This window comes from Felis catus, chromosome D1, assembly GCF_018350175.1.
Source record: "Felis catus isolate Fca126 chromosome D1, F.catus_Fca126_mat1.0, whole genome shotgun sequence".
Lineage (NCBI taxonomy): Eukaryota > Metazoa > Chordata > Mammalia > Carnivora > Felidae > Felis > Felis catus.
In genome coordinates, this window is record NC_058377.1 from 48,720,994 (window position 1) to 48,740,866 (window position 19,873).

Consider the following 19,873-nt stretch of genomic DNA (forward strand, 5'->3'; position numbering starts at 1 on the left):
CCCCTAATTAAACTCATCAGTTCACAGATGTTTACAGGAAAATGCTCAGCAAAAATTTCAACCAAGAGTTCCTGTTTCCTGAGAAGAGAGATGTATGATGACAATAGTAATAGTAATAGAAATAATAGCTAACATTAATAAGCATTTTAATGTTCCTACCATTTTACATAGGTCAATACATTTAAATAAATAACCCTTTGAGGCAACAGTTATGATCATACCTATTTTATAGATGTCAAAAACTAAGGCTAATAAGGTTAAGTAACTTGTCCAAAGTCACACAGCCAGTAAAAGCCAGGACCAGGACTCAGATCCTGGTCTGCATGACTCAAATGCATATGCTCTTAACCACTGTGTTCTGTTGCCAGGATCATACCACCTGTTCCATGACTAAAATCTGTGTAAATGTTCCAACTCTTTATAGTCACCAAATAGTGAGTCTAAAATCCCACTATTGTAAACCACTATTATCCCCACTTCTCACCTCCACCCTTTGCTCAACTTGTACCCTCTGGCGTAAAGACTACTCTGGTGGTCTAAGAGTCTACATGCAAAGTCATTCTCAGTAAACATGCTTGAAGTTTGAACTGTGTCTTACTAGAATATGAGATTCTAGGTAGCTGGGGACCTTATCTATCTGGGAGAGTAATAGCGATGAATGGTTAAAAGCCTGGCCTCTGGATCCAAACTGCTTGGCTTTTAATCTGCTTCTACCACTATCTACCATGATCTAATTGGTCATTAGATCAATGGCTTTGGCCCAAGTGTCTTAACCTCTTGGATACATGGTTTTTAATCTGTAAAATGAAAAGAAATTATAATAGCTACCACACAGGTTGTTGTGAGGTTTGATTGTATTCATATGTGTAAATAATTTGGAATAGTGCTTCATGTTTAATACAGAGTATATAAGTGCTATGATTAGGATTTTCATTCTTAATATTCATTACTACATCTCTAATGTGTAGAACCATGACTGACATATTATAGGTATGCATTTGACCAATGGATGAAAAAGGGCTAGACAAGTAGAAATACAAAAAGATTTAAGAGAAGGTCATTTGTCTAGAAGTGAACTATAGGAACCAGTGAAAAAGCTTATAGCTTAATGGAGAACTCATGGTTAGTATTCATACACATCAATCAAGTTCAGTTCCCTCCAGTCCTGGGGTCCCTGATGGGCTACACCATCAAGAATTTATTGGCATATAGAATTTACAACAACATGGATAGAACTAGAGGCTAAGTGATATAACCAGTCAGAGAAAGACAAATGTCATATGATTTTACTCATATGCGGAATTTAAGATACAAAACAGATGAAACAAGGGAAGGGAAGTGAAAATAATATATAAACAGAGAGGGAGATAAACCAGAAAAGACTCTTAAATATAGAGAACAAACTGAAGGTTGCTGGAGGGGTGTTGGTTGGAGGGATTGGCTAAATGGGGAAGGGGCATTAAGGACAACCCTTGTTGGGATGAGCACTGAGTGTTATATGTAAATGATGAATCACTAAATTGTATTCCCGAAATCGTTATTACACTACATGTTAACTACCTTGGATTTAAATTAAAAAAAAAAAGAATTGGCACATTGAATTTATATGACAACATAAGGCAAAAAGAAAACAAATGCAATATTGTAAGGCATTCTATGACTAACATGCTAATTAAATAGTACAGAGAATATGTAAGGGATCCAATCTAATGTTCTTTGGCATTTTTATTTTAATCTGCATCATTTCAGCAGAAATTAATCTCTTGATTAAAAAATAGTAGCCAAATAAGATATTTAAATACTAGGTATTTAAAATATTTCGTAAATATTTTTACACCATTTAAGAGAAGTGCTGCAGAGATCCACTGTAATGAATGTTATGTTAATATAATATTATATAATGTAATGAAACTATATGAATATTACAGTTTGGTCCAACAATTCCACTTGTATGATTTATCCTGAATAAATCATCAATGTTGTGCACAAAAATAGAAAAAAAAAGTTTTACTGCAACATTATTTATAGTAGAAAAAGATTAGAAGCAAACTGAACATGTTTTAGTAAGATTGGTTAAAGCATTATGTTACCGCTATACAACACAATGCTGTATAGAAAACAAAGTCATGTTGTGGAAGTACATCTATAACATGGACCAATGTTCAGTCTATATTTAAAAAGCAGGTTCCAAAACAATATGTACAATATGGTCACAATTATTTAAAGAAACATACCCCAAATAAGGAGACTTTGGTTAATTGTTACTTTTTTTTTATAATACAATAAGTATGTATTACTTTTGTAATTGGAAAAACTATAGCATAAGAAGAGAGACATTTGACTCCTCTTTTCTTTTCTCTATATATAGTATTCTTATTTCCATTATGATACATTCCTTTCTCATAGAAAAGACAGAAGCAACTTCGTTTTTTTTTTGACATCAACAAATGTACCTTATCTGCTTTGGCTAATGCCACTAATCCATCTTTTCTATCAAAGTTTAATGTAGATACTGTCTTATAATGATTGCAATTTAATCTTTAAATAAGGTCATAACTCTACGTATCTTTTTGCCTAACTATTTCTTTTCACCTGCATAGGTTTGACTCTACTATTGAATATTATTTTCCTTTCAGGTGAACAACTACAGTTTAGAAGAAGTGACTCATGAAGAGGCGGTAGCAATATTGAAGAACACATCTGATGTCGTTTATCTAAAAGTTGGCAAACCCACCACCATTTATATGACTGATCCTTATGGTCCACCTGACATTACTCACTGTAAGCACCACACTCACTGTCACCTTTGCCAAGTTTATAAAATTAAAATTCTGCAAAACTTGGCAAATTCCTCTGCTTGCATCTTCACTCTTGTTTAGCTTGTGGAAATAGTTCTGAGGGATGCCGTGTTTTACTCCCTGGGTTGCCTTACAAGGCCTTAACTAGTGTTTTGAAGGTAGGACTCCCTAGTGGGTTAGGAAGCCCACCATTTAAGAAAGGCTTATGGTATATGTGGTGGACAGTGTGATAACAATAGTAACAACACATTTTTAAAGGTTATTTCTCAAGGCCCTAAAGCATGATAGCTCTCAGGCCATAGCATTCCCCCTTCCTAGTTGAAATCTATAAAGTAGCAAAGCAGAAAAGAGAGACTGGCAAAATAGACACGAGATAGCACTGTGCTCCTTCCTGGGGAGAGGCTCTTGCACTTGAATGGTGGAATTATGACCCTCTGTCAACATCATCATGGCTCTTACCTTTACCTGAATATATTACATTGGCAGGGAAGCCAGGGAAAACTCTTAGTCACTCTGGCAGTAGAGATGGATTGTGGGTGGGGTTTTCTAGGGCAACAACTCACTATGAGATGCTGTGTTGAATCCTAATAAAGTCCACTGCTACATAAGCCCCAAGTTTTCTTCACTTCTTAATATGTCAGTTAGAACCTTATCTAAGGTGCTGTCTTTGGAGACTAGATTTAGAAGCAATTTATTTTTTTGATGTGAGTCTAAGAAACGGTTTTATCAACATCAGTAAGCTTGCTCATTCTGGAATGTTGAGAAACCAGTCGTGAGATTTGGAAACACAGAATATCTTCAGGACCTGGCATTAATTAGTACTATGGTCTTAGCAACTCATTTAACCTCTCTTAGATTTATATGTTTCTCTTGAGAGAAATTTAAAGGCTGAATAATTTTGTTACCTGCCCATTATGTTAGCTGTTGCTTTTCTTAACGATGATTCGAAAATGACTTACCCCCCAAATATGTCTTTTTCTCAAGCATGCAGTAAACTGAGATCAGCCTTACCTTAGGATATGAAAGAATTTTAACTTTCAAAGGTTTTCAAACTGGATGAATTTAGAAAACTCAGCCTTGAGACTTTGAGCTGCTTCATGAAGGGAATGTAAGGTCAATGTGAAAGAGGTGAAAGCGATAAAACAAAACTTTGCTATTCAATTTAAAAAAATAAATATATTGAGTAACTTTAATAGTGTAAGACACCTTGCAATGTAATATGTGGGATACAAAGGAGATGCAATCATGGCCTTCATTGGAAGGATGGCTAATTCAAACATATGAAGAGTAGAAATATTTGGCAATATAAGAGGGATGTACATGCCATATGAATGGTAAAAATAAAGGACTTTGGGTCCTCAAAGGAAGAGGATATCACCTGTCTTTGGAAGGATCATAAAATGCTTTATGCAAAGGGTGGCATTTAAATTGTATCTTAAAGAATGGATTAAACTTCAAAATCAGAGATGTGTTAGGAGACAGAAATTGTGGATTACTGATAAAAGTACATATGTTGTAAAAACTAGCCTTTGTTTGAGAACTGTAGGATATGTGTAAGTGGGATATTAAAATGGATCAATCTTGTAAGACTGACAAAAGCAAGCATTTATATTTAATACAATAGTGGCAATGGAGAGTACTTAAACATTATCAGAGCTGTGTTTCTAAATGTATAAAATGGATTTCTAGAGAGGAATGGGAGGCAAAAGACCCATCCAGAAGGGGTTTTCAGTCATTCAGAAGGGAAATGAATTACTGTGGAGGAATAGAAAATAAAGGCCAGAGTTCTTGGCTTTTCTGGGATGGGAGCACAGCATATCTGAGAATAAGGTCTTATGCAAGAACTTCCTCCGAGGAGCCTTCTAGATTTGATGATTGGGTATTAATTATGTGAAAAGAATGCTCTGCAGTTAGAAAGCTAACATTTTTATTTCAATAGAAAATTAATCATCCTTATGAAAATGTGTGTTCTGGCTCTCTCCTCCAATTCTTCTCTTCACCTAAAATTATATGAACTGGGTTTATAGAAATGAATGTTATTACATCTTTCCAGTCTTAAAGGTCACCATGGGCTTGTGCATATTAAATGCAAACAAACAGTAACTCCTCCCTCTTGGGAGACAAGAAAATTCTCTGCATGTAGCAAAATTTTCCTATTTTTAGCAGAACTGTAGCATGACACATTGAATCACCCACATAACAGGTTTTTTCTCTTTTATTTTTTTTCACCCCTTAGCTTATTCTCCACCGATGGAAAACCATCTACTTTCTGGCAACAATGGAACTTTAGAATATAAAACTTCCCTGCCGCCCATCTCTCCAGGAAGGTACTCACCGATTCCAAAGCACATGCTTGTTGAAGATGATTACACCAGGTCAGATATGCTTATTGGTTAATTGGGTTTGTGATCATTACCAGAAAGAAAACTGCATTTGCCTAACATGTCAGTCATAGCTTTGGGGGCTAAGTAAATTTTCTGAGCACTATTCAACCGTATTATAGACTTGTCTCCAGTGGAAATGTGCAAATTCTTGTAAACATTTGACATTGTCCTCCAATAGGAATCAAAATTACCAGTTCTTTGTAAGAATTAGTTATATACACTTATTCATCACTTTGCAATTTATTAACATTGTCACACATGATGTCATTTCAGCTTGACAGCCATTTTGTAAGATAAGTATTGTTACTTGAGAAAAGGTGTTGTTGCAGTTCAAAAAAAAAAAAAGGAAACTTGGTCTTTTAACTCTAAATTCCATGTTTTTGATGCCACTGGATACTCACATTTCAGTGGAATTGGAAAGAGGGTCAACCTTTCCTTTAGTGCAATAGCCACACATAAAAAGAAAAGGAGCCAAGTCACCCGCAAGTCCCTAAAGCATAAGAGCTCTCAGAGCTATCAGCAATGCTGTTAAGCATTGCTAATGCCATGGGATAAAACTAAGTTTAGGCAGCATGCCTCTGAAAAAGTTGGGTGTGACAGTTCACAGAGTAGACCAACTTGGTTGATTTAATTGTCGTCTTTAAGTATTCAATAAATATTAGATAATTAATAGGTCACCAAATGAATAAGTGGGTAAATAGTAATAAATGTACATTTTTTTACCTTTAAATGTTCTTATTCCAAAGTAATATATGCTCATTGCATTTGGTAAAGTAATGCAAAAATGTTCAAGAAAAAAACTCTCTCCCAAATTCCTGCCACAGCAACCATCTTGAGGTTCCCAATGTAACATCCTGGCCTGAACCTTTCATACCTTCTGCACATTCATAAAAACCTATACAAATTCAGAGTCAGATATAGATGGGGCTTGACATTGTTTTTATAAAGTAAATTCGTATTTTAGAAATTGCTCTGCAACTTGCTTTTCTCACTGAATAATACTTTTACCCAAAATGAGATTACATATAAATATGTACACACTTTTTTTCTGAAAGTATTTGTGTATAAAAATGACAGAGACGGACCCTTTTGGTTTAATATCCTGCCTGTCTAATGAAGCCATTTATCAGCCTTTAAAAAAATAGAGACTTCCTGCTGCTTAACTTTCCTCACCGGTACCCGTGCATGCTTGGATTTTTTCATTCCTTTGCTATTTCTTTTTAAATGATTAAGCATTTTCCATTTATTTTGCAATTTCAGGTTTGCTGAAGTAGCTTGTTACATCTTTAGCCAAGGAATGGAATGTTTAGATGATGCAAATGTGCATCTGTGGTATAAATCAAATATAAACTTCTTCCTATGCTGAAACATCTAATCTCTGTGCTCTTAATTAAAATGAGGGCTGCAGCAAAGATAATCCTCATGGCTCTCTAAAGAATTGTGTAAATATAGGCACCTTTATTCACCAGAGCAATGATCTATTTGCTTTCATTCTATCACTAATATTTGATATGATTTTAATTTGAAAATGTCGTTTTATCTTGCGAGGCCCCATACGGAATTAAAATTGATTAAATCCCCTTCATAATCCAGGCCCTTTGCTAGCTGTTTTACATATGCTACTCATTTAATTCTCCCCAAAACACACAGAGAAGGTCTTTCACCCTCATTTTATAGATGTAGAAGTTGTAGTTTTAGGATGTTAAAGAACTTTCTTATATAGTCACACAGCTTTTAGGTAGAAAAACTGAGTGCCCTGCCAGCTACAAAATCCTGACCAGGAAGAAATATTTTAATTTCCTCCTTATTTTGAAAATGAAAACCAATTTGAATAAAACCGTTCATCATAGAAACATGTAGCTCTAAAGGAACCCAAGAGTTTCGGTAAGTTCTAAAGGCAACTAGATCAGAGTTGAGACCCATATCTACCACTGTTGAACTATGTGACTGCCAGAAAATTATGCAACCACTGAAAGCCTGTATCTTCATCTGTATAATGGGAATAGTAATCAAATTTTTCTCAACAGACTGTGGTAATGATTTAATCACTTAATGCATGCAAAGAACTTATAACAGGGCCTGACACATCATGAATATTAAATGAATATTGTCTATTTACAGTAACTCTACTTGTTACAATTCTTACCCTACCTAACATGCTGCATGGAATGTTTTTACTGATGGCATCATAGGAATAGAGTCCACCTCTTCCTATAGTGTTATGCCTCAGTATTGTAGTTCTTGTCCCATCTCTTCCTTTATTCCTTGGCAGGACAATCTCACTAATAACTCTGCATAGAATCATCCAAATGACTGGTGCCTGGCAAACTTGTGAAGTTAATTATATCAGTTTACACGCACACATGCACATATAACCCTCCTCCACTCTCCCCATTGCTTTGACCTCTCACAAGGGCCTGTGCTAGAGACAGTACCATGGATCTCAGAGGTGTTTGCTCAAAGGCAAATTCATTGCCTTGTTCATAAATATTTATTGGATACTTCCTACCAAACAGTAGGCACTATACTAGGAATGCAAAATTGAGTAAAAAACAGCATCTCCAAGAAATCTCAAATTGTTACAAAAATAGAGGTAAACCAGTGGATCCCTCAATGCCTATTCCCTGATTATGCAGACCCTCTTTGTGAAAGTGCCCATAAAGCCTAATTTATTATTTTTTATTTAAATTCTGAGATTATGTGCTTTGGTATCAAAATGTCATATTTTTTGTGGTAGTAAATGGCAGATATTACTTTACCATTTCCTTACTTAGAAAACGAAATGTGCACAACCTTGTATCAGTTCTCATTTTTTAAAAGAAAAAGGTCTGTAAAATGTCAAAGTGTGGGAACTACTAACTATAACAAACAAAACTAGAGCATTAGGAAGTGCTTTGGTGCTGCCCTAGCAGTTTACTAACACCACAGGCTTTACTTAGTAAAGATTTGTAAATGAATTTGAGGTTTATGTGAATGCCCAAGGAAAAGCCGATGGAATCAAAGAAAGTTTTCAAGAGGAGATAAGTTTGAGTTCGAGTTTGAGTTTGAAAAAACTGTGTAGGCCTTGATTGGAAAACCAAGGGATCAGGGAGGGTATCCATGGCAGGGGGTAGTACATGCAGATTCATAGAAGAATGTGAAATAGAATAAAATAAAGCAACTGTTAGAGCTTGAAAAAGAAGACTCAGAAAAGAGTATCGTTCCTACCATTAGGTTGTCTTTCAATCCCTACCCTTTCTGTTGTACGCAACCTCCTTGTAAAACTTAAAATACATAAGGTAGTAAAAACAAAAAGATCCCTACCATGTACTGTTAACACAAAATCCTTTAATATGTACTATTGCCCTTATTTACATTATATTCTTTTTCTTCATTTTTATAAATAACAAAAATGCTCAAGGAGTTTAAGTCATTGCCTCATTTCATACAGCAAGCAAATAGCAGAATCAGAATTTGAATTCAGGTCTATCTGTGTTCCAATGCCTCAGCCTCAGACCCCACATCCCATCCTATGCATTCAGTTTAACAGAAATGTTAAAGAAGATTGGGCTTGTGTCAGGAGACTGGTTTCTGGTCCCGTTCCTACCAACTAAACACCTAGATGACCCTGAACATTTAATCTCTGTGAGTCTTGATTTTCTCATCTACAAATTTAGGGGGAAAGGTATGTTCCTAATGGACTTGTGATAATATGTATGAAAGTTGTCATTTTTAAAGGACTAGATAAATTTATTATGATCCTAAGGTGTTATGGTAGCTTATATTTGAGGCCTACATTGAATTTTCCTAAAATAGAAATCAATTCCTAGAATTGATCTCTAATGATGGGACTTAAGCTAATAGGGAAACATTTCTTTGAAGTTTTTGATTACAAATGTGTGATTATTATCATCATCAATAATAGTCATCAAATTGTCAGCTTTTTATTCCATATGCTTGTGATATCTTACTCTATCGTAAGAAACATTTCTGTTTTCCTGAATCATATTTACATTTGGGGGGGGGGGCAGAGTTGGATATAGTTAAGAACTTTTTAAAGGATTTTTGAATAGAAAAATGCTTACTATCTTAGCTAGATTTTTCAAAATTATTTCTTACTATTTATGGAAACACGAGTGAACTGGGAAATTTTGTTTTTCTGTTGATTTAGAGAAAGCACAAACAAAAAGGCCCTGGATAAAATTTTCTTAGTAGAAAGTCTGTTGAGTCTTCTATAAATCAGTATTAATTGTGATGTAGATGTCTGGTCATAGATTTTTGGTAAACCTAATTTGGAAAGCTATCACTGTGATGCTAAGATGTATTTTTGGCTCAGAGAATTATAGGCTCTCAGACTTGGAAGGGCCATCAATGAATCTAAAGTCTAATCTTCCTCCTTCTGATGGGTAAGGAACACAAGCCCAGAATGATTGGTTGGCTGTCCCTATGTCCATAACTGTGAGTATTAGAATCAGATATAGAACCTGTGTCTTCAAATGCCGAAACTAGTGCCTACTCTTTTTCCCTAAGCTGGTGTTCACTTTCGTTGTTGTTGTTGTTTCTGAATGGGGTAAGAAGGTAACAATTATGAAAACTACAAACAATCAATGATCACCTGTGAGCAATGTCCACTTTGTTCATTACTTGCAACCAAGGATTCTGCCTCTATAGGGCCAAGTGTTAACCTGGTTACCCAGAAGAGGTGCAAAGCACAGACCTTTACCATCTGGCTGGATATTATTAGGATACACAAGCAAATCATTGATACTAAAATAAAACCAAAAAACTTTGAAATGCAGTGTATAACTGCTCTTTCAAGAAGTGGTGACTTAATTTACCAAGTTATGAATGTGATAAATTTCATTACGAAAGCCAGGGATCTAAATTATAGCTATGAGCAATATATTTCCCAGTGATAGAAACCAACTTCACCTGGCCTTGATCTTAGTATACCCAGGTGTCTTTCTGATTGGCTCTACATAATGTTGCCTCACATAATTTGATTGCTCAAAAAAACATAAACTAAATGAAATCTCAAGAAAGATTTCTTGTCTCCAGAAACTTTCAAGAATGAATCCAGTTTTGATATTCACCAGTTTGACTTTTTTATTGGCTAAATACCTATGAGCCCATCAGGCTAGAGTCTGTCTCTACTCTTTCTCCCCAAATTATAGAACAATAGCTTATGGCATATGGTACCTAAAATGTATTCCAGTTGTCCTTTTCATGCATTCATTCATTTGTTTGTTCATTCATTCATTCATTCATTCATTGAATAATCAGCTTCTACCATGTGTCAAACATGGTTATCAGCAACAAAGTTTCAGTGATGAGCAAACAAGACAAGTCTCTTGTCCCCGTGGAATGTACATTCTAGGGCATCAAATAAGAGACAAATAGATAAATGAGTTAAGTTCAGTTATTGGTAAGTACTTTAAATAAAAACTAGAATAATGTGATAGACAGGGTTTGGGGAAGGGAACAGTATCAAGTGGGGTAACCAGGGGATGCCTCTCTGAGGAGATAGGATGAGGTGAGACCTGAATAAAAGGAGAAAGTGGTGATCTAAAGATTAAACAAAGTACATTCCAGGAAAAGGGAATGTCAAGGCCAGTCACTGAGGCAGAAATAAGTTTAGCATGTTCCAGGAATGTAAGGAAGTCCAGGTTGGCTGGAAAGAAATGAGCTAATGGGAACATGGCCAAAAATTAGGTTGGAGAAGGAGTCAGGAGCCAAATGACATAGGACTCTATAGGTAATGATAAAGAAGCATAGGTCTGATTTTGAGTGCATTCAGAATCCATTAAAGAATACTAACCAGGAGAATGAAATTATCTGATTTCTATTAGAAGAAAACCTCTCTGCTGGGTGGAGAAGTAGAAGTGCCACTGAAGAAATGAGGGGAGAGGTTATGGCAGCTGGGATTAAGGAAAGAGGAAGCAGTGAAGAGGAACCCCCCCTGAGCTCTGTTTCAGAGCTAGATTCAATAGCCAGTGTTCTGCATGAGGAGCAGGTCTGCTTTAGCCAGGCTAATTTACTACTGACCATTTCTACAGTGTTTATCACCTATAGAGTAATTGTTCAGGAGCAGCCTAAGTGTTTGCCACTGTCATTGATTCTTTTTTTTCGCTTGCTGTTTACCTTTGTAGATCAGAAATGGATAGAGACTAAACTACTGTTTCTCAAATCCACATGCCCTTAGGCTTTGAAATAGGAACTTGTTCTCCTCAGGATCTGGGGTAGAACATGAATGAAGCTTTGTGTCAAGCATGAAACACATAAAATCTTGTATTTTCTCCTAAAAGCTTGGGAAATATCCTTGTTTGCTTTAATGTAGAAGTATTTTGGTTACAAATGAAATGATTTTGTCCAAAGTCTTAAAGTGAAATTGACCCACCAGAAAACTATTTTTTCTGGGGATACTCAGTCCCTGACAAGTACAACAAACCCTAAGGTATATATGAGTAGCCTGGTTTGAGAAGCACAGGCCTAACTTATATAGACTTGTCAGTTATTAATTCTGTGTCATAGAAACAGCCCTTTAATAATGGCTCAAGGTTTGGGGCTCAGTCAGTTGAGCGTCTAACGTCAGCTGAGGTCATGATCTCACGGTCATGGGTTCAAGCCCCGCACCGGGCTCTGTGCTGACAGCTCAGAGCCTGAGCCTGCTTCGGATTCTTTGTCTCCCTCTGTCTCTGCCCCTTCCCTGTCCACTCTCTGTCTCTCAAAAATAAGTAAATGTTAAAAAAAAATAATGGCTCAAGGTTTGTGGTCTCCATTAAGGACAGCCTCTTAAATGATCAGACAAAAGTTTCCCTCAGAGCAAATCTGGGCATGTTCTAGCCTCTCTTCTTTTCAACTTAAAATTAATGTCTTGAAACCATTTCTGGATAAACTGGAAAGTTTTTCTTCTGACAGAAATCTCTTCTTACTCATCTTTAACCACGTATATTACAAAGAACTGGCTGTGCCCTGTGCAGACAACTGATCCTGCTCTAGAATTAACAGCTGTATAGCAGAGAGATTAGCTGCCCTAGCTCTGGAGCCATGCTGTGCAGGATCCCACCTTGACCACTTCCTAGCTCTGTGACCTTGGGCAAATTATGCAATCACCCTTTGCCTCCGTTTTCTCATTTATGAAAGGAGCAGAATAATACCTCTCAATTAAAAAAAAAAAGCTTTCAATTGCCTAGTTGGGTATTATCAGTAGTAAAAAACAAGGATTTTCAGATGAACACCACAAATAAAATCATTTTTGGTAAACATCCTCCATGAACTGAAAATGTGGCCAACAATGGTATGTAGCTGTTCAAAAGTTATCTATGTATACTTTTTTCTCAATTTATGATGTAGAACATTTTATTACAGAAAGTCATGTAGTCTGAATGCTTTATTATGGATCTTCATTTTTCTGGCTGCCCCACCAGCCCTGAAAATCTAATATAGGATTCAGTGGAACCCAATATGATAAAGAAACAACAAACAACAGCAAACAGAAACCAACCTATCAATCTGACCTCTGTGGCTAAATACAATTATCCTCTGGATAATTTATTGACTTGGCCTTTTTTTATTCATGGTAGCTCTCAACAACCAACATCATGTAGCTTTTTCCCTTAAAAGAAATTCTGTGGAACATGGACAGCATCAAACTCCTCACAGGCTTTATAAAGTACATTATAAAACTTAACCAAATCAAAGATTCATCAGCAGTGTCTCTGAGTAATCTCTTTTGTTCTGTGCCTTATGCCTGTGCATGACTCCTCTGATGTAGAGCCTGCTATTATAATGTCTCTTTGAAGCCAAATATAGTGATGGGAAGGAGAGAGTGAGGCAAAACTAGTGAGACAGATGGAGGATAAGATAAACCATCAAGTGGAGCCTCAAGGGGAGTTTTCTCTTTATTGATGGTGGCTCCACATAACCATTTTAGGTTTACTTACATAAACCATGAGGCATGATTGATAGTGCTGTCCTGTTAGAAATACAATGAGTGGGTATGCTAATGAGGAAGATGACAAATCTTAATTAAAGGAGGTTCCAAATATGTATTGGAAAACCTGTTAAGCTGCCTTTTGCTGTCAGGGAAATGGCTTTAATATTAGGAAAAATGAAACAGTAATGAGGATTTTAAACTTGTCTTTTTTAGAATTTTATCATTTCCTGGGTACCTGATAAATCAGCCAGGCATAAATACACAGTTCTAGGCCTTATAATTTTATGGAAGATGGTTATTTCACATCTATAGCTATTGTTATAAATGTAAAATGCAAGTAAATCGTTATTTAATCAATGCCGCATTACATTTTAATATCCTTGGCCTTCAGATCTAGTTGAGACCAAAAAATGATTAATGATGGACAATGGAGAATTTTGGAGAGACCACTGTACAGTCAACCACCTATTAGTTGACTTCTGTCCTTTCATGTCGTAGGAAACTACTATCACAAACACAATGGCTACTTATTTCTGGCCTTTATGATATTGAAAAAAGGTGTGTATTATGACTCAAGACAAGTAGACATGGCCTCTTCCTCTAAGAGTATTTCTACATTCATGTGTCAGTAATAGTAATAGTAGACAGAAGACAGATGATCCCTAATTGTCCACATCTGGGTGTATTCTTTGCAAATTATCCACGCCAGTATTGTAATCCCTGAGTGGTTTCCTGCTATCTCATATATCATATGCTGCTGTCAGTAAGGTTACCAGTTAATATTAATGATTGCCTTAGCAAAACACAAGAAACTTATGGGATGCAATTCTTGAATTCCATAGATTTATATTCTTATATATCATAGACTAAAACAATTTCCTGAATTTGGGGGATGCATCATTCACTTTTTGCTACTAGGTAATCTGAATTAATCTTAATAGTAAAGCAAGTTAAATCTGAGTATAAAGGGAAAAAAAACATTTTAAAAATACTGCTTTCATACATTTTCCCCAGATATCCTTCTCAGTCTTTATATCTATTCCTTGACCCTTTTACTACCTCATACTACTCTTTCTTTTCCCAATAAATTCTTATTAGTTTCCCTAATTATAAAAGTTATATATATATATACATATATATATGTATACATTTGTAAGACAAATGTAAAATAAAAGAAATAGAAAGAAAAACTAATAAAAAATACTATAGGGGCGCCTGGGTGGCTCAGTCGGTTAAGCGTCCGACTTTGGCTCAGGTCATGATCTCGCGGTCAGTGAGTTCAAGCCCCGCATCGGGCTCTGTGCTAACAGCTCAGAGCCTGGAGCCTGTTTCAGATTCTGTGTCTCCCTCTTTCTGACCCTCCCCTGTTCATGCTCTGTCTCTCTCTGTCTCAAAAATAAACATTAAAATTTTTTTAAAAAAATACTATATTAACACAGAAGGATAATTAATATTTAATATATTTTCTTTAAGCTTTTGTTTTCTATAACTGTATGTTTGTTTATAAAATTTGGATAAGACTGTGTATAGTGGGGTTTTTTTTCTGTTTTCATTTAACATCATATCTTGAGCATTTTCTCAAGTTTTTAAATAGTCTTTAAAAACATATTTTTAGCAGCTGTGTAGTATAGAGAAACCATAAATGTTTCCTATTGTTGGACCTTTAGATTGCTTCTGGGATTTTTCTTATTACATATAATGCTTGTATAATCTTTCTGACCACATCTCTTAATTACATAGTTCTTTAAAATAAATGCCCAGGGGCTCCTGGGTGGCTCAGTTGGTTTAGCCTCTGACTTGAGGCTCTTTCAGTTCAGGCCATGATCTCATGATTTGTGAGATCAAGCCCTGTGTTGAGCTCTGTGCTAACAGCATGGAGCTTGCTAGAGATTCTTTCTCTCCCTCTCTCTTTTCTCCTGTCCCCACCCCTCTCAAAATAAATGAATAAACTCTAAAATAGAAAAAGAAAAGATAGATACCTAGTTCCTCACCACCTAGTTAGCACCTCACTTGGTTGCCTTATAGACATCACACTTTTAACATTTCCAAGAGCAAACTCTTGGTGTTTGTCTCCAACCTGCCATCCCATGGCAGAATGTAACCCATAATCAAGAAAATTCAACCAACAGAAACAGACCCAGAAATGACAGAGATGATGGAAATGGCAGACAAGGTGATTAAAAAAGTTATAAGTATCGCCAATCTCTCAAAAAAGGAGGTAAAGAAATGTGAATGAAGAAGAGAGGAATGAAAGATATGAAATAAACCCATGTTACACATTGATGAAAAAATAGTATCTGAAGTGAAAATGTCAGCATACATACTGTGGAAGAAAGAACTGTGAACTTTAAGGCATAGCAACAAAGCCTATTTAAATAAAATGCGGGAGAGAGAGAGAGACAAACTAGTGACTTGTGGCACCAGGAAAAGCAGACATTGAGGTACCAAATAGTCAAAAGTTTTTGACATTTGATTAAACTTATAAGCATATTGGCCTAAGACTCTCAATCTAGCCGAAAGATATTATGAAGAGAGAACATAATAAAAATAGATTTCTTATCAGAACTGATGCAAGCCAGAAGAAAGTAGAGCATCTTTCCACCTCCGGGAGTGCTGACCCCAGGGTTTGTAGCCTCAGCAGTAGCAGAGTAGAACTTTCATTACTGAGAATAGGAAGCCTTGAAAAAACAAAACATCAAGATTGGGGACAAACCTCAAGAGCTGTTCTGGGAAGTGTTAAATGTGCAATGTCTATAAGGCAACCAAGCAAGATGCTGATGAGGCAGTGGGGATCTGTTAATTAGCAAAGCTGTAGTGTGAGCCTGATCAGTCTGGTTCCAGAGTCTATATCTTTACACTATTAAAGGTCATGCAGCCGGTGTATAACAGGATCAGGATTCAGACTAACTCCAAAGCCTGGTTCTTTTTGCTGCACTACGTGGGTAGCATTATTAGCTTTAAGATTTCTTGAATCTCTGTGTTTCAAGTTAGTCTTTGTTGTTTTTGTCCATGAGGATAGAACTAAAGTTTTCTATTGCTGGGCCCCACCCAGCAACACTTACAACCTATTTGGGGAAGGTAATCAGTTTCTCAGGAAGAAGTGAGGTCTCCTGGATTGTGTGATTCCAAGCAGGGGTTCAGTCTGTAATGTCTATTATTCTGGCTATAACAGGAGACCCCATATGGTTGTCTTAAATGAGCATTTTAAGTCCTCACTGAAAGAGCTTTGGAGGCCCTGTATGTGTCTCTGTGTAAAGATTTAGATGTCAGCCTCCTCCTCGATGTTTATAGATTAGATTCACCTGAAGTAGAACGATCTAAATCCATTCTCATGTAGACTGTGTCCTAATAGAAATGCTGTCACCTGATCCATTGGCATCTGCTATTTTGCTTTATGTTTTCCCCCCCTAATCTTTTTCTAAAGTCTCATTTGCCATCTTGAGACAGGATGAAGGCAGAATGAAACAGCTGAAATAAATGTGATAGCCAGAGATTTCAGAGCCAATTATGGAAGGCCTTGCTCTGAAAGTAAGTGACAAATCCAGAATCCAGGAGCTAGGTAGCACCTTGGTTAAGAGCTCAGGTTTTGGAGTCAAAATAACTCTGGGTTCACCACTTACTAGCAATTTGACCTTGGGTGAGTTATGTAACCTCTCTGTGTCTGTTTCCCCATCAATGCCTGTATTATGGGTTATTATCGGGATTAATTAACTAATCTCTGTAAAACACTTTGAATAGAGGTTGGCCTAAAATAAGCTGCATTCAGGTTAGTTATTATTATTATTATTATTGTTACTATAATTATTACTATTATTATACTAGTATTATTATTATTAGCATTGACTTTCAGCCCTGGACACCGTGGTAACGTGGTGATTATAGGGCTGGTTACTGTTATGCTGGTAGCATTGCTGGTTGGGGATGGTAGATGAGGTTCAGGAGTGAAGGAAGGGGAAATAAGATTCCAGCCAGCCTGACAAAACACAGATGTACACTATCTTTACACTGGCCTTAAGGGGTAGATTTTGAAACTTTATGTTGATTTGGTGATGTTTCCTTTATATTTCGGTGTCTTTTAAAAATAGGTATTAATCCCCATTAAAAATAGTCTATTCAAAACAAAACCTATGTATTAAAGTCCTATAAAAAAGAAAAGCCTAAATATTAAACTGTGTTTTAATTTAAGCCCTCTTAATTTAAAAATTCTAAAATGTTCACTAAACATAAATATATACCTACCCAAGTACTCAGATTTACTGTGCAGACACCATAAAACTTTTTAAATAAATGCATTATTTACTTGTACATACTTTCATGACTTGAGCACAGAAACCAAGCATATGCAATAACACCTATTATGTTGTTTCCCAGTTCCCAGGGCTGGTATTAACTCCATGGCTTCTCTGTATCGTATGAGATGGCACCATGTATGGTTGGATAAAGTTTTACATACAGTTAAAATGCTGAGTGTAACTCTGATAAAGTAAGGCTGATTTTAAATTTATGAGCACCAAGGGGAGATATGTAGAAGTTGCAACTGGGTGTGAAACCCATAGTGAGAAGGTGATCTACCCAGCTAACGCAAAGTAAGATCTTTGCCAGAACCACTGTCTTCTGTAGCTTAGACAAAAATACTTGGTTAAATTAAATTGCTAACAAAAAAGTTAAGTTGAACTGATAACAGAAATTAAATTATATATATATATATATATATATATATATATATATATATATATATATAGTAAAATAATGAAAGGTGGTACTTCTTGCCTTTCCCTGAAAAAAGAATATTAACATTTGCCCTGTACATACAGGTAATAATGTTTATCGACTGAATGTTGTCATGTCAAAAAATGTTAGAGCAATATTTGTATTCTGCAGTATTGAAAGAGATAATGCAGTTCAGAAATGTGACTAGTTCATACCTTTCTCAGAAAGAGCAGGTCTACTATCTAAAATTATAGTTCCAAACTCTGACACCTGAGAAATTTTTGTAACTACAGAGCCCTGAGCTCTACCCCAGATATACTGAATCTGACTGTATCCAGGGATAGAGCTCAGATGTTAGTATTAAAAACAGAACCAAAATCCTCACAGGTGATTCTGATTCATGGGCAGGTTTGGAGATCACTGGCTTGAATTCATTATGTCTTTGACTTCGGAAAAATCAGGTGACCAGGAGTAAAAGCCAAATGGAGCATATTGGAAGAAAACTTGGCCAGGCCTTTTTCCCTTAGGGTAGATTTTGATAAAAACATTGGATGACCCTAAATCACTGACAATATTAGTGACAATCTGCAAAGAAAAGGTATTGCTCTTTGGTTAAGCAAGAGTTACCAAAAGCAGAATTTGTTCAGATTTTGCAATTAAAAATGGCAGCTCTTTAAAAACCACCTATCGTAGGTATGCATTTTACTCTATAAACACATTTAACAAATTTTTTTATGTTTATTTATTTTTGAGAGAGTGTGCATGCATGTGTGAGTCGGGGAAGGGCAGAGGGAGATAGAAAATCCAAAGTGGGCTCCATGCTGTTGGCAGAGAGCCCAACATGGGGCTTTTGAACCACAAGATCATGACCTGAGCCAAAGTAGGAGGCTTAACCAACTCAGCCACCCAGGCGCCCCCCTATAAGCACATTTTTTGAAAAATGGCACATGATTTTATTTCCTTTAAAGCAAATTACATCTCATAATAGGCCTCTATCATGCTGCTTTTCTTCTTAATTTCCTCCTAAAATGTCAATATTTTAGGAGCTCAGACTTTTGAAGAACAAAAACTGGGAAGAGAGTTTCTCTGGGAAATTCTGTGTTACCTTTTATATCACCTATCTCCATTGAGACAAGAGAGCACAGAGGTCTGAGTATCTGCTGCAGACATGGGGAGGAAAAAGCATAATAAATTCAAAACACAAATTAGTATTTCAATCAATTATCCTTCCTTCCTCCTTTATTATTTACACTGCTTCAGAAAAAAAAAGCTTACGTTAGTGCAGTTCTGAAACACTCTGTTCCCTAATCTCCGTTTTCTGCAAAACAAATTTTGTTATAAAAGAATGTTAGATACTTCTAGGTTATTTAAATTCACATCTATCTGCCACGTTACAGCACAATAGACAATATCCTATGACTAGATGCACATCAGGGTTAGGAGTAGCTGTTCATTGTCTCAGATCTATCCACATGCCAAATAGATCTTGATCTTGATCAAAATGTATCGATCTAAATTTCTCCCATCTGCTGAATCTTTCCTGGGTTGGTTAGATATAGTAGATGGGAGGTTCAGTATTACTGATAGTTTAAAAAAGAAAAAGAAAAATCTCCTCCATCTGTTTTCATTGTTGCTGTATCTTCATTCATTCCAGTAGTTCATTTACAAGCACGTCTTACTTTCACTGGATATACTAGTCCAGTTAGGATATCTCTAGATTCCTCCAGATAAGCCCAGAGGCCTAGCCCCAATGGACCTCAATGCCAGTCACTTCGCTGCTCTATGTAACTTGTTCTCTTACTCAACACACTGGATATACTTTGGCCAAGAGTGTACAAGGGGAACTCTCTTAAAAGTCCTCAGAGCATGAACAAGAATTCAATAGACAAGATTGTCTTGAAACTGTGTTTGACAGGGAGGGAGAAGAGGTTAAGGTAATGGTGAGAATAGTCTGGTAATGCCGAGGAGTATGGTTAATGTTGTCTAAGTTCTACCAATGCCAAGCATTCTGATAAGTCATTTGAATATTTTTTTCCTCTTTATCTTCACATTAGGGTTGTCATGTG

General features: G+C 36.2%; 1 protein-coding gene across 27 annotated transcripts in view; it reads left to right on the forward strand.

The window, feature by feature from the left end:
- DLG2 (discs large MAGUK scaffold protein 2) overlaps window positions 1-19,873 on the forward strand; it is a 2,054,427-nt gene that overhangs the window by 1,572,853 nt on the left and 461,701 nt on the right. For all 27 annotated transcript variants that reach the window (XM_023239374.2, XM_045039809.1, XM_045039811.1 and 24 more), the window contains 2 exons: window positions 2,637-2,781; window positions 5,035-5,173. In XM_023239374.2, coding sequence (XP_023095142.1) covers window positions 2,637-2,781; window positions 5,035-5,173 — 284 coding nt within the window. The remainder of the gene's footprint in view (window positions 1-2,636; window positions 2,782-5,034; window positions 5,174-19,873) is intronic.